Source organism: Photinus pyralis, unplaced genomic scaffold (genome assembly GCF_008802855.1).
Source record: "Photinus pyralis isolate 1611_PpyrPB1 unplaced genomic scaffold, Ppyr1.3 Ppyr1.4_LG1, whole genome shotgun sequence".
NCBI lineage: Eukaryota > Metazoa > Arthropoda > Insecta > Coleoptera > Lampyridae > Photinus > Photinus pyralis.
The window spans coordinates 29,031,786-29,046,963 of NW_022170249.1; the positions used below are offsets into that span (position 1 = coordinate 29,031,786).

Sequence of the window (15,178 nt, forward strand, 5' to 3'; positions counted from 1 at the left end):
TGAATAAACTGAAAATCATATAGTTCGCCGAATGAAAATAGGCTGGAGAAAAAAGAACTTACCAAGAAAAAAAACCAGCCGACAAATTAATATAAAATTATAATAACAAATAATGTAGCATGGTAGGCTTAGAGGGGTGACTCAAGAGGTTAAAAACAAGCTTTGGGGACAATGGGTCAGGTATAGCAGGTCCCAGGGTGCATGTTAGTCTTCAATTTAAAATTTGCGGATATTGGACTATTGGTAATAACATTAGTGCTATAATGAAAGCCACCTGATAACCTCATATCGTTTTCTCTCGATTAGTTGTAATGCTTTTTCCGAAAATTTGTAATACTGGCAAAATGCAAGTTGAAAGTGTGCTGCTTACTTATATGTTGCACCCTGTATATGGTAATACAAATAAAAGTGTAATCTTTACTTTAGCATGACAGTTTGGGATGGTTTTGTTATATGGAATTTTGATATAATGGGAAAACTGGAATTTTTGTTGATTCCCTTTGTTGTGTTGAATTTTTATAGTATAAAACATTAACAATGATTTAATTGTTAATAAATTTGTTGTCATGGTATTTGGATGGTTCGTAAAACGCAAAGTAATAAATCTCCAAATAAGAAATCCAGAAAAAACGACACAGATGTTCCAAGTACTCACCTGACATTTCCCTCCACTTCAGAGACTTCAGTTCATAAAAGAAATCTGTGTTTTGTCTCCTTTCCCATTATTTTCATGTTTAATATACTGCACTCGCTTTTATACCAAATATTCATCATCCTTAAATTTATTTACTGCAGTTCTTCGAGCTATCTACTCAAAAGTCGTAATTCCACATTCTCAGATTTGAATAATAAACAAAGTGAGACCGTAGAAGTACAAGAAATGTCGAATATTACGCCTAGGCTAACCGGACCGGGTCCCGGAGATCCCCTGTTAGCTAAGCAAAAACATCATCACCGGCGAGCTTTCGAATATATATCAAAGGCACTCAAGATTGACGAAGAAAATGAAGGCCAGAAAGAATTGGCGATTGAGTTGTATCGTAAAGGCATCAACGAGCTAGAGTTGGGAATTGCAGTGCAGTGCTGGGGAGGACGAGGAGAGGTCTGGGAAAGAGCTCAAAGGCTGCACGACAAAATGAAAACTAATTTGGCAATGGCAAAGGATCGCCTACAATTCTTAGGTTGGTCTCTGTGTTAATATGTCGACCGGTTGCTATTTTATTTTTCTAATTTTATCAGTTTTATTTCTTTTTAGAGAGTTTGGATAATTTGGAACGTATGGCTATACAAAATGAGGCTAAAATTCTTCAAAAACCGCACCTTAGTTATTCTAGTAGCATTCCTATTGTTAAACCTAGTATTTGTTCTACAGGTAGCTAAATCGTTCTCTTTGTAACTGGTCATTTTTTACTAAAGCACGTCTTACAAACGCAAAAGTCTAATACCGTCCTTTTTAGCTACTGGTAAAAAATTGACGGTGGCGGCAAGACGGCCGGTTGGTGTGAACGTGTCGAAGAGTCAAACGCTACCGAGATCGATGGGTTCACGGAACGCGCCTGTACAGCCAGTACGTCCATTTAACAAGCAGGCGTCGACGCCGCCGGCTATTAAGAAGCAGCTGTCAGTGCCTGGTAACAATTCGCCAGCTCGAAAAGGTAGCTTACCATGTAAGAATTGTGGAAACAGTCGTTCTAATACCTTGTTAGACCTACCCCCTTTCACTAGTCCAAATCAGATGAGAGTTTATTTAAGTCACTTTCTTGGAGGCGCCGAGTACTCGAATTTGCCTATTTTAATTTAAATTTATTACGTGAAAGATCCCACTAGTAGCCAATTTAATGCTGCGCTTGTGCTCAATTGCGTTTCAACAGGTAACTTTATTTCACAAAAAAAAGGTGGCGCTGATGCAGAGCCTGCGCATGTGTAGATTCATCAGAAAATGCGTTAAGAATGGACACCTCCAGTGACCCTAGGGTTTGTAGTAAAAGCAGAGCATCCCCATCGGAACACTTAGGGAATATTATACATTTGTTCACATTTAACAGAATCACATAATGCGCAAGGTAAGTTAAGTGTGCAACATATGCGAATTTTTAGATCATTTTTGATTCTCAAAAAGGAGCTTATTGTTTCACTAACTGTCAGCTGTTAGGGCGCCTTTTATAAATTGAACGAGATCTCAGTAACATAATATCGTAGAACTTTTGGGGTTTCAGCATTATCTTTGTACTATCGTGTTATTCCTGCATCTCTTCTCAAATAAACCCCTATTTTTTTTTATACATATTTTGTCATTTGGATTAAAGCTAGCGCGATCACGGTTAAGGCACAACAAATTTCCTGAGGGCGGGGGAGGGGGGGGGGATAACAACGAGATTATTTCCTGTTACGGCGCTCTTGCTCCACGTTTCCTGAAAGCATGTTACAGGAAAGTATGTCAAAATCATATGCAAGTATATTGTAATTATATTATTTAATCTTAATTGTAATTGTTTTTGTTATTTGGCCCAAAATCAATTCGTTTGTTGTCTAGGTATTTAAGCTATAGTAGATGAGCAATGTATGTTCTGGACCAGGAAGTGACGTCACACCAATCAGAATCTAGTATTTCGGTCACGTGGTCACGTGTGAGCCATTGGGAGCGCGTGAGTCGGCCATGACGTCACATTTTAGCTGTAGTGCTTCCGGTGTTTCTGGACCAGGAAACGCGTCACACCAATCAGAATGCAGTATTTCGGTCGGCCATTTTGTCTACGTCATATCTAGTTTTCCCGCGTTTATTTCTGGACCAGGAAACGCGTCATAGGCGGCGTCGAGGATTTGAACCATCGATACATACATGAATTACGAATCTACCGCTTTAGTCAACTGAGCGCTTAGCAGTTAAAGTATTGACGTGATTGCAGGGGCGTGGAGGGTGGCGTTAGATACCCCCGTATGAGCGGCAGCTAACCCTACCTGCTATAGGTATAGAGTAACAGAGCGCGAGGAAAAAACAAAACAATTAACTATATTTATTTAGATCTGTAAAAAAAATGATATCTGTATACATTATATTTACAGCGATAACACTTACGGATCTTACGAATCTTCTCGATCTGAAAATTATAACCTTAATGTTGAGGATAAAAATAGAAAGCGATAAAACTTACTGCAGAGTGAGAAGCTGAGATATGTAATAATTGATTCCATACCCTGCCTCATGTGCCACATCGTGAAAAAAGCTGAAATTATATTTATTAGGGTTTTTTGTTAGGAGATGTATCTTACCGTTCCTGTTGCTATAAACGTAATAACAATCATTCTACATTATAATTAAGATAGAGTATTGCTATCAAACGACAAACAATCGAAACGTTATTGGTACTTTCAAAGCAAGCAATATAATTTTGTACAAACCTTAAAAAATGCGCAAAGTGACCTAGTAAATGAATTGGAAAATTTAACTGCCATTTCGTTTGAAGAAAAATTGAGTAAGTTACATGATTTAATTAATGTGCCATTAAATGGTTCAACTTTATTACGTATTACGGAAAATTGTATAACTAATGTGGGATTGAGCAAATTTTCAAACAAAGAAGATTGTGTTGACATAAATATTCCAGATTCTTGTGAAAGTAAATTAATAAAATTACAAAGCGCGAAGGTCCTTTTAGACGCGGAACGTATGCGAATAATTGCAAGTATGGAACGTAATGAGAGATGCGGATTTCGATATTTAAAAGAACTTTTGCTTTTACTGCGAAGAGTAACGGAATATTTGGAACTATTAGAAGATGATGAATACCCTACTAGGGATTATGTGCAATACGTGCATTATGCTGTGATGGACATTTAAATTCGCATTGGAAATTATGAAAGTGAAATAGAAGAGGATGATGAAGCTTTTAATAATTTGTTACAAAAATATGATCAATTTGTATAATAAATATACTAATTTTTTTTATTATTTATACCTGAAACTCTTCAAACTATTGCATCCGATGTAACACACTCCGCTAGGAATATAATATCATTCATGTACTCCATTATAATTGTACATTCATTACATTTTGTATTATGTAGGTACCTATTTATTACATGCATTAAAATAAAATGGTTATTACACCTTTAAAAGTCTTATCATATATGCTATTGCGAGATTGCAACTTCCCATCCTAATTATAAGCTTAATTGACTAAAGCGGCAGATTCGTAATTCGCGTATTGATGGTTCAAATCCTCGACGCCGCCTATGACGCGTTTCCTGGTCCATAAATACACGCGGGAAAACATGCTAGATATGATGTAGACAAAATGGCCGACAACAACCTCCCCATACTGCATTCTGATTGATGTGATGCGTTTCCTGGTCCAACCCAAAATGTGACGTCACAAAATGGCAGACCGAAATACTGCATTCTGATTTGTGTGACGCGTTTCCTGGTCCAGAAACACCGGAAGCAAAACAGTAAAAATGTGACGTCACAAAATGGCCGACTCACGCGCTCCCATTGGCTCACACGTGACCACGTGACCGAAATACTCGATTCTGATTGGTGTGACGTCACTTCCTGGTCCAGAACATACATTGCTCATCTACTAGCTATTACTCGAATTGTGGGTATCTGCGTGTGCGGCGCAGTACATGTCAACCATGTGCTCTTGATATCAGGTTTTTATATATTGTACTTGTATTAACCTGTACGGTTTTGGACAGAGGTAATGTCCCTCGATTATCTCAAGTGTAGCACATAATATACTGGATCTCCTGTGAGTTCTGAGTCCCTAATATTGAAATTATTAGCACTTTTTGAGGTATCTGAGGGAGGACATTACTTCTGACCAGGACTGGACTTGACCTTAAGGCACACCGCACAATTATTCTTGTGAACGCTTGGCGCTGTGGCGTGGAAGTGCGACTGCTGTACTAGGGATCCCTGGTTCGAATCCCGGTTCGGACATGGATATTTGTAAATGTGTAGTGGGTTGCGTATGCTGGCGATATATTTTGAGTATTTTCAAAATCGCTGCCCATTTTATTTTATAGCGGAAGCCAGATGTTTAATTTAGACGTCCCAAATAGCAAGTTTAGGTTCTCCCTTCCTTGGTTATCTCGTCGTTTCTATGGAAACAATATTGTATTTTGTTCTGAACTTCATTTTATTTCGTGCCCGACGTTTCTATTACGAATTGCACTGCACAATGATTTGTTTCATTACCCAGTGCCCTTGCCGTTAAAGTGATCACTTTATCTACTCTTACGGTTCACGTTCAAGAGAGACAGTCTACTCATTCAAACCCGATTCAAACCTAATAAAATGTCAATTTAAATCTGCTATAGAATAAACATACTTTATTATGATTTATTTTCAAAAATGAAACGCCGCACTTAATTACACCTACCTACATATTTTTCGCGTGACCGGACTCTGGACAAACTTTAAAAAAACCGGACCGTCTGGGTGAAAACGGTACAGGTGGCATCTCTACAACATATTCTATTTGTGTTATCCGAATCGACCACGAACCATCGCCGCCTGCCAGCATATTAAATGCTTCTTGGTTTAGAACAGATTACAAATTCAAAAAAACAGCACTTTCTGAATGTAAACACAGCAGAATAATTTACAAATTACGACTGTTATTATTTTATAATGCATCGTGTTTCATTTGTTTAATTTTCCAAGGCTTACCTAAAAGTGTAGGGCCTTTTTCCAAACAATCTTTCGCGCCATCGACAAATAGCGGAAATACGCCAAATAAGATACAATTTAAGCATTTTTATTAATTAATCTGATTTTCCCAATATTTGGGGTTAAGAACGAGATTTTGAAAAACAGTTTTCACTTGCCTCTTTGGATGTTATTGGGCTACTTTTGCATAAAAAAGTCATCATTCCATTTGATTTTTTAGGATTTTGGATCATTGTGTTAAAACTAGCCTCCTGGCGGAGAAGGATTCAACTAAATTAACTATATTGATTCATGTTGCCCAAGGAATGCTCTTTTCAACGATACCAAATTTGTTACAATCGGTCAAACCGTTAAGAAGTTAAAGCAGGTTATTGCTAAAACAATTGAACGCCCACGCCATCTTTGTTTTAGAAATAACTGAGTTTTTGTTTTTACGAAAATGATAGATAAACTGGTTCTCTTTAAAAATGTGAAAAAAGAATGTTTGGTTTATTATGTTTATTAAGAAAATGCAATTTTAAAATTTAAGATCGCAGTTACGCCCTCTGGTGGTCATTTTTAGAACTTGAAAACATTTTCTCGCGATTCTTCATTACCGATTTACCCAATAATTTTGTTTACCCCTAAGTTATACGATGAAAGGTTCCCGAGATATGGGCGAGGAACAGCCTTATTGTTGCAATGTTTCATCGCTCTAGCAATGTTTCAACGCTCTTTTTCATTTAACATCTGCAAATTCTGTAATAATTCGGTGTACAGACAGTTATTGCCCCTGTCCGAAGATGCCTTTAAACGGAAAATTATTAATCGGAGCGAAATTTAACATAATTTTATTATTGTTTTGTTTTTTTGTTTTTGTTTTTCTTTCCTTTGTTGGTAGGTAGTTACTTAGTAGATTTGTGCTTGTTTTCAATCAAAATTGAACTGGTAATTGTTTTATTTCGTAGAATCTATGTGTATAAATATATTCTTTATGTGTCTAGGGGTACAGGGGGAAGAACAGGTAACCTACTGGTTTATCTGACCCTGAACGCTCTTTTTCACGGTTATGGTGTAGGAACCATTTTTTTTTCCTAATCAATAAAATCCATTATTATTATTATTGTCGGTGTTTCTTGTGAGAACTCAGGTCTAGCCTGGTTAACTAATCGCACGGATTAAAATCAAGTAACGATTAGTGTCTGTGTCTGGTGAAGTTATGTAGGGTCCTAAAAAAAAAATAAAAGAAATAAATAAATAAAATAAAAATTCACACCCTCACATTGGAAATCTAGAGATAGTATGTATTTCATACTTACCAACATAGCTATTGATGGGCATTATTATTATTATTATTATTATTATGGTCGGTGTTTCTTGTGAGAACTCAGGTCTAGCCTGGTTAACTAATCGCACGGATTAAAATCAAGTAACGATTAGTGTCTGTGTCTGGTGAAGTTATGTAGGGTTCTAAAAAAAAATAAAAAATAAAATAAAAATTCACACATTATTATTATTATTATTATTATTGGGTCACCCGGTACGCGCTTGCTATCGAAATCAAGCTGAGATGTCGGCTCTGCTGTTGCGTTGGCTATTTGTATTTCACTTGCTAGAAAAACCGAAACGGTACATCCGTTAAGCCGATGGGTTCTCTGTTTTTTAATCATAGACATCCATGCGCTCGAAAGTCCCCCTACCTCACCGTAGCAGCGGTTTTTAGAACTGGCAACACGGTCGAGCTAGTGCTTATCTACTCAAAACATCCTGTGTTTTATGCACCTTTATCGTTCGAGACTCCCGACATACTTTCGTTCATGTTTACTATGAAGCGGTATATATGTAAATTTCAGTGTTGCCCGAAACCCAAATTTACAAAAATTGATAGTGATAGTTTTTTTTCAAGAATTTGCTGTTTGATTAATGAGGGCGAAGCCCGGTAATTTCATACCTCTGCAAAAAAATAATTTTTAAAACTGCAAAATTGCCACCCGTTAAACTTTTCTCAACAATTGACTGTAGTAACTTTATCAGATCTGTATGAAATACAATTTTTTGCGGAAAAAACAAGTTTTTAAGTATTTTATGAACTGTTTCTTTTCTCTGCAAGACGTAGAGGTATGGAACTGTCCGATTTACCTGAGGATTCGGGGTGTGCATGAAAAAAAGGTAAACAGATTAGCTACATCCAAGTAGATTGCCCCAACGTCCAATAGCTATTTGCGATTTGAAGAGTGAAACTTGAAAATAGTAAATAGTTCATAATTTATGCATAAAATTGAATTTGAAATAGGTAAATTCAATACAAGTAGACTCCCCAAATAAATTGCAGGTTGATACAATAATTTTGATACAATTCTTAAATTGGCTCCAAGTATAGTAGGGGGGCTAGGTCCAAGGGGATAATTCCAATTATTACATTTAAATTTCAGCCAGCTCCAATAATAAGTCAACAATAAGACAAAAGTCACCGACTTTACGTGGTGTCGATCCGAAACTAGCGCAAAACATTTTGGATGAGATCGTAGAAGGGGGTGCTACCGTTCAATGGGACGATATCGTAGGTCAAGAAATTGCCAAACAGGCTCTACAAGAAATGGTGATTTTGCCTTCATTGCGACCCGAGCTCTTTACCGGATTGCGATCACCAGCCAGAGGTTTGCTTTTGTTTGGTCCTCCGGGGAATGGTAAAACGTTGCTGGCGCGCGCGGTTGCAAACGAATGTCAGGCTACGTTTTTCGCAATCAGTGCCGCCAGTTTAACTTCAAAGTACGTGGGCGAAGGTGAAAAACTTGTACGAGCTTTATTTGCTATGGCGCGCGAGTTACAACCGTCAATTATTTTTATTGATGAAGTAGACTCGCTTTTATCTGAACGATCGAACAACGAACACGAAGCGAGTCGTAGACTTAAGACTGAGTTTCTCGTTGAGTTCGACGGGTTACCTAGTAATCCAGAGAATGAAAAGGTAAGTCTTCCCATGGAAAGGTTGGCGTTGATTATTATTGTTAGGTTATCGTTATGGCGGCTACAAACAGACCCCAGGAGTTGGATGAGGCCGCTCTCAGACGTTTTCCAAAGCGCGTTTATGTCACCCTTCCTGATGCAGACACCCGCTGTGAATTATTAAAAAAGCTTTTATCGAAACAAGGCTGTACTTTAAGCCCAAAGGAATTGAAACGTCTGGCCACACTTACCGACGGTTATTCTGGTAGTGATCTTACCGCTTTGGCAAAGGATGCTGCTTTAGGACCAATTCGAGGTAGGTATAATAGATATGATATACAGTGAGTTTTTTTTAAATGCGAACATACGCTTTTCTACGCAATGTAATTTCCCTATGTTTGATTTAAAAAAAATATGCACCAATCGATGAGGTGTGCGCGGTTCACATTCCCACCAGTAAAACGCTCGACTTGCGCAACGGTTTCTATAGTCTTCATGATGAAGAGCACTAGGTCCAATAGAAAAATTTTTACAAGCGATCAAAAAAACGCCCTTTTTTTCCAACTTTTCTAAAATACTGAGTTAACCTTTTTTTAATGCGTTGTGGCTCCTAAAGAAACGAGTTCAAAAAGTACCAACAATTTGAAATTGGACCAATTTTTGAAATTCGTTGGAAAAAATGGGCGTTTTTTTATCGCTTGTAAAAAATTTTCTATTGGGCCGATTTTGTTTGTTTTTTTTTATCGACACAGAATTTTGTTTTCTTTAATTTACTAAAGAAGTGTTATTCATAAAATATGGGCCGTTTTCAAGTTTTAAGCGAAAAACTGAAAAAATGCCAAACATTTTGAGGTTTTTTGGCTGCCAAAAGTTGTGGGGGGAAAAAATTTGTGTGCACCCTTGAAATACATGTTATTTGGACCCAAAATTATCTGCATACTGGACTACTAACATTTTTCGAAATTAAATTGGACGGCGGTATTTTTAAAAATGTGACAGCTGTCAATTTTATCTACTACTCATTTGAACTACTCAATAGATTGATGTGTTTTTTTTTTAATTCAAACAGGGAAATTACATTGCATGCAAACTCCTATGTTCGCATTTTAAAAAAATTCACTGTCTATTTTGGTACTGAATGGTAAACCCTTCCCCTGCGATCAGAACAGATTTTCAGAGCTGAAAATTATTTCTCTTTATTTGTCTTTATTCATCAAATTATCGTTATCTTCAGAATTGGATCCCGAACAAGTTAAACAAATGGATCCGAGCTCAGTTAGAGGAATTACAATGAGCGACTTCCTCGACGCATTGAAGCGTATTAGGAAAAGCGTCTCTCCTCAAAGCCTAGTCGCTTATGAAAAATGGTCTCTACAATATGGTGATGTTTCGTTATAAGTTTTATTCGGTGCGAATGAGGTTTTTGTGATATTTTCGTGAGATTGCTCCGCATATAATATATCAATTTGCAATTCAGGCTTTTACAGGGTGTTAATTTAAAAGAAAAACTTGTGGCTTTATAATAAAACGACTGATACTGTGTCTCAAACTTTATATTTTAATACCGTATTTTCAAGTACGTACGAATTTTGCCTTTGGTCAATTTAAGCTCCACCGCTTTTGGTATTAATCTCAAGTATGTATGATATGAGTAATAAAAAAGAGAGTGTTGGTATTACTACCACTTAAATACACTTAGCACCACTATCGTAAGTAGTTTCTGTATGGCTTCTGTTATTAGGTACCTATCTACTGCTTACAAACAAATGTTATGTTCAACATAGATATTTTGATATTTAAGAAATGTGATTTTAGGTTTATAGATTATATTTTAAGGATCATTGTTTTTGTAAATGTAGTGTAAAATGTGCGTAGATGGCTGAAGTTTCACTGTGTTGTATTTCCCCAGTTCACGACTATTATGTTTGTTTTGTTATTTATCTAAAGTCTCACTAATTTATAACCTGTTTTTTACATGTATTAAATAATTGCATTATTGCTTGAAGTTATTTCAAAGGTGTATTATTTTCAGCTATCAAGGAAACGGGGAGAACAAAACCACCTGCTTGTCCGAAGTCCCTTGCATTTAATAATGTTAATGTACTTAACTGTCAAATTTTACTTCTGGACGGCGTATTGGAACGGAAGTTACAATTGTGGGAAATACATTTCAGGTTCGTGGTTCTATTGGTGAAATTCTTCTCAGAATTTTCTAGTCTTCTCATGTTGTAGTATGTTTGGGGCCCTATTTTTTCGTACTTTAACTTACTAACTAGCTCTGGTAACAACGGGTTTCAAATAGGACAGAATTCAATTGATTGTTTATTCATTGATAATTTTATCAATCATTAGCAATTCGTTACCAAAATTTGGAAAAATATTAATTTAAATTTTGATACTTCAATATGTTTTGGAAAGTATATGCAACTACCATATCTTTGAAATTAAAATTTTTACTCCCTCTGTAAGGGCTCATTAAAACTGAATAACATTTATTATAAATAGAACAAATCCTTACAACCTGCTGTAAAACAAACGAAAAAATAAAAAGCACTTTCTTATTTACCACTATATTTCAGCCCTATACAAGACAAAGTCGAGAGATTTTCAATACAACGTTTCGTTTCAGAGAAATCATCATCCACTTTATTTTTTAGCGCATTTCCACAAAAATAAAAAAAATGCGCTATTGTGGCCACTTTGTCCGTCCGTCCGTCCGCTCGTTTTGCGACGCTACTAGTTCTTTATCTTAAGAGCTATTGTTCTACTTTTTTCGCTATTTGGTTCGTTATGGTGTCGAGTCTTGTACCAAGGAAGGAATTTTTTCTGTACCGCTTACAAAAAAAGTTATTGTAAAAAAAACAAAAAACCGTTTTTTACATGTTCCATAATTTTACACTTTTGCCGTTTATTAACGATCCTAGAGATCGTTTATAATTTTGCATTGCTATCTGTCGTCTGCCTGTTGGTCTGTCCGTCTGTTCCTTTGTCTATCTGTCCGTGTGAACGATAACTTTGTTTAGAAATGTTCGATCACTTTTACATCTCCGTTAGTTATGAACTGAATTGCATGAAATTCAATATGGGCATAGCTTTAGCCATATAATACGCAACGCCAAAAGTTGAATCGAATCGATTCAAAATTCACAGTGCCCTTTTCGCATCTCGACCATTTATAAACCGAATTGCAAACTTTTTTACTTATAAAAGTATTTGAATGAAATTTGATACATAGCACTTGGAATAAAGGAAAATCAAGCCAATTTCAAAATTTGGTTTTGCGCATGCGCAGTGCCAACTTTTTTATTTATGGAAGAATTTAAACGAAATTTGATACATAGGCACTTGGAATAAAGGAAAATCTAACGCCAATTTCAAAATTTGGTTTTGCGCATGCGCAGTGTCAACTTTTTTATTTATGGAAGCATTTAAATGAAATTTGATACATAGGCACTTGGAATAAAGGAAAATCTAGCGCCAGTTTCAAAATTTTATTTTGCGCATGCGCAGTGCCAACTTTTTTTATCTATGGAAGCATTTAAGTGAAATTTGATATTTAGGCGCTTGGAACAAAGGAAAATCTAACATTAGTTTCAAAATTTAGGTTTGCGCATGCGCAGTTCCAACTTTCTTATTTAGAAAAGCATTGAAATGAAATTCTTCTCATAAACTGACATTGAAGTAGCACGACAAAAATGGATTGCCCATGTGCAACGCTATCTCATATTTGTGGCCGGATTTTTACGATTTTATAGAAATTGCATCTTACAAATGGGAAATGAATGCAAGTGGAAATGCGCTTTATGTAAATCGTTTACGATTACTTTTTAACTTGTTTATATGGCCCGTAAAAAAGTACACTCTGTATTGAGGAGCATTTTTTAGTACGAATACAATGATATGCAGTACACACAAAAGTGGGAAACGGTTGGTTTCTCGCGCACAATCCCCTAATTGTTTGAGACTACCTGTCGCTCTTTTTCCAAGAAATTTGTCTGATAGGTATTCTTGCACAATTAAGGGACCAGGTACTGTACAGAACGACTTCCAGTTCCGTTGTCAAAATGGCGGACGGTTCGCGCCACTTTCAAATTGAGGTAGCAGCTGGGTTTGGGTGGTACAAATGGAACTCCTATGTTATCTTGTTACTATGGCGGTCCTAATGTGTTGGACACAATCGGCAAGGGAATTAAATAAAAGAGTTTTTATGGGTCCGAAGGGAATCGAAAAAATGAAATCTATTACGCACGAGACAAATCCAAACCGAAAAGTCAGGGGAAAAAAGAACCAGCAAGAAAAACCCTGGCATAACACACACAACTACGGCAACAAAATACAAACAGAAATACAAAATTACATATCTCAAATCGTACAAGGAAAATCGCGTCAAATGTGGTTAAACAATTTATATAAAAACAAGATCTAAATGGAAAACATAGTAAATCATTTGAGTAGGTAAGTATAAAACACATCAACGGTTTAATTTAGACCAAACAATTCAAAATAATAATTCCCCTGTGGAATCGGAGATAGAATTGATCCACGGTAATCCCTGCATGTCGTAAAAGGCGACTAAAAGAGACCCTGTCCCGGGACCTTTACATAAAACATCCCCTCTTTGCCCCAAACATTAGGTACCTACTTATACTTACCCAACCGATCATCACAGTCCTATCACTCCATGAAAACCCAAGGTGTTCTGTACAAGTACGCCAATACATACCAAAACCTATAAAATTAAAGAACGACATGCGCGACTGGATAGGTAATGTATGATCAAGTACAAGGTACAGATCTTTCAGAAACTGATACAGACGACAGCCAGGGCTTACAAGATAAAAAGAAACTGAAAGGTTAGCCCCTGGGAAAACCGCCATTCAATTTACGCAGGGATCCCTTTTGAACTAGTAGCACAATCTTGGAACTGTTTGAAATTATGGAATCTACAGGTCACATTCTATAAGAAAATTTTTTTCCGGTTCAATCTGAGACAATTTTTTTTCGGGGCTCAAAAAAAGGCAGTGTATAAATCTTCCTTTTTTTACCAAAAATCGACTACACCAAAATCTCTCGGGAAAACACTTTTTCTTATTAATTTTGGGGCGTAGAATCCAAAAAAATTCGTACTTTTTCGATTAGACTTCTCAATCAACAGAGACTAGAAACCAATTTCGAAAGAAAATTCAAAGGGCCGTAACTTTTGAACTAGCAGCCCAATCTTGGAACTGTTTGAAATTGTGGATTGTACAGGCCACATTCTATAAGAAAATGTTTTTTTCCGATCGATCTGAGACAATTTTTTTTTCGGGGCCCCAAAAAAGGCAGTGTACAACCTTCCTTTTTTTCCAAAAATCGATCACTCCAAAATTTCTCGGGAAAACACTTTTTCTTATTAATTTTGGTGCGTAGAATCCAAAACAATTCGTACTTTTTCGATCAGACTTCTCAATCAAAAGTTATAGGGTAGAAAAGAAATCAATTTCAAAAGAAAATTCAAAGGGCTGTAACTTTTGAACTAGTAGCCCAATCTTGGAACTGTTTGAAATTATGGATTCTACAGGCCACATTCTATAAGAAAAATTTTTTTCCGGGTCGATCTGAGGCAATTTTTTTTTCGGGGCTCAAAAAAAGGCAGTGTATAACCTTCCTTTTTTACCAAAAATCGACTACACCAAAATTTCTCGGGAAAACACTTTTCTTATTAATTTTGGTGCGTAGAATCCAAAACAATTCGTACTTTTTCGATTAGACTTCTCAATCAAAAGTTATAGACTAGAAACCAATTTCGAAAGAAAATTCAAAAGGCTGTAACTTTTGAACTAGTAGCCCAATCTTGGAACTGTTTGAAATTATGGATTCTACAGGCCACATTCTATAAGAAAATGTTTTTTTCCGGTCGATCTGAGACAATTTTTTTTTCGGGGCCCCAAAAAAGGCAGTGTACAACCTTCCTTTTTTTTCCAAAAATCAATCACTCTAAAATTTCTCGGGAAAACACTTTTTCTTAATTATTTTGGGGCGTAGAATCCAAAACAATTCGTACTTTTTCGATTAGACTTCTCAATCAAAAGTTATAGACTAGAAACCAATTTCCAAAAAAAATTCAAAGGGCTGTAACTTTTGAACTAGTAGCCCAATCTTGGAACTGTTTGAAATTATGGAATCTACAGGCCACATATAAGAAAATTTTTTTCCTGGGGCGATCTGAGACAATTTTTTTTTTCGGGGCTCAAAAAAAGGCAGTGTATAACCTTCCTTTTTTACCAAAAATCGACTAAGAGACCCTGTCCCGGGACCTTTACACAAAACATCCCCTCTTTGCCCCAAACATTAAGTACCTACTTATAACTTACCCAACAGATCATCACAGTCCTATCACTCCATGAAAACCCAAGGTGTTCTGTACAAGTACGCCAATACATTACCAAAACCTATGAAATGAAAGAACGACATGTGCGACACTGGATAATGTATGATCAAGTACAAGATACAGATCTTTCAGAAACTGATACAGACACAGCCAGGTCTCACAAGATAAAAAGAAACCGAAAGGTTAGCCCCCGGGAAAACCGCCATTCA

General features: G+C 36.4%; 1 protein-coding gene and 1 long non-coding RNA gene across 6 annotated transcripts; one reads left to right on the forward strand and one right to left on the reverse strand.

The window, feature by feature from the left end:
• Positions 1 to 451: 451 nt before the first annotated feature.
• On the forward strand, positions 452 to 10,597 carry LOC116178075 (spastin-like). 3 transcript variants are annotated; one of them, XM_031497377.1, is made up of 6 exons: positions 452 to 1,181; positions 1,256 to 1,372; positions 1,458 to 1,667; positions 8,086 to 8,621; positions 8,666 to 8,915; positions 9,834 to 10,597. In XM_031497377.1, exons 1-6 carry the CDS (start codon positions 578 to 580, stop codon positions 9,995 to 9,997), a joined length of 1,881 nt encoding a protein of 626 aa, XP_031353237.1. In that variant the 5' UTR covers positions 452 to 577; the 3' UTR covers positions 9,998 to 10,597. The 3 variants fall into 3 exon arrangements, with proteins under 3 accessions (XP_031353237.1, XP_031353246.1, XP_031353255.1); XM_031497386.1 differs by having other exon boundaries at positions 1,458 to 1,655; XM_031497395.1 differs by lacking the exon at positions 1,256 to 1,372.
• LOC116178090 lies at positions 2,946 to 4,045 on the reverse strand. 3 transcript variants are annotated; one of them, XR_004146804.1, is made up of 4 exons: positions 3,271 to 3,360; positions 3,153 to 3,224; positions 3,077 to 3,098; positions 3,002 to 3,024 (listed from the first exon to the last, which is right to left on the reverse strand). It is a non-coding gene; the product is annotated as an uncharacterized LOC116178090 (long non-coding RNA). The 3 variants fall into 3 exon arrangements; XR_004146805.1 differs by lacking the exon at positions 3,271 to 3,360 and adding an exon at positions 3,957 to 4,045 and having other exon boundaries at positions 2,946 to 3,098; XR_004146803.1 differs by having other exon boundaries at positions 2,946 to 3,098.
• Positions 10,598 to 15,178: the final 4,581 nt, after the last annotated feature.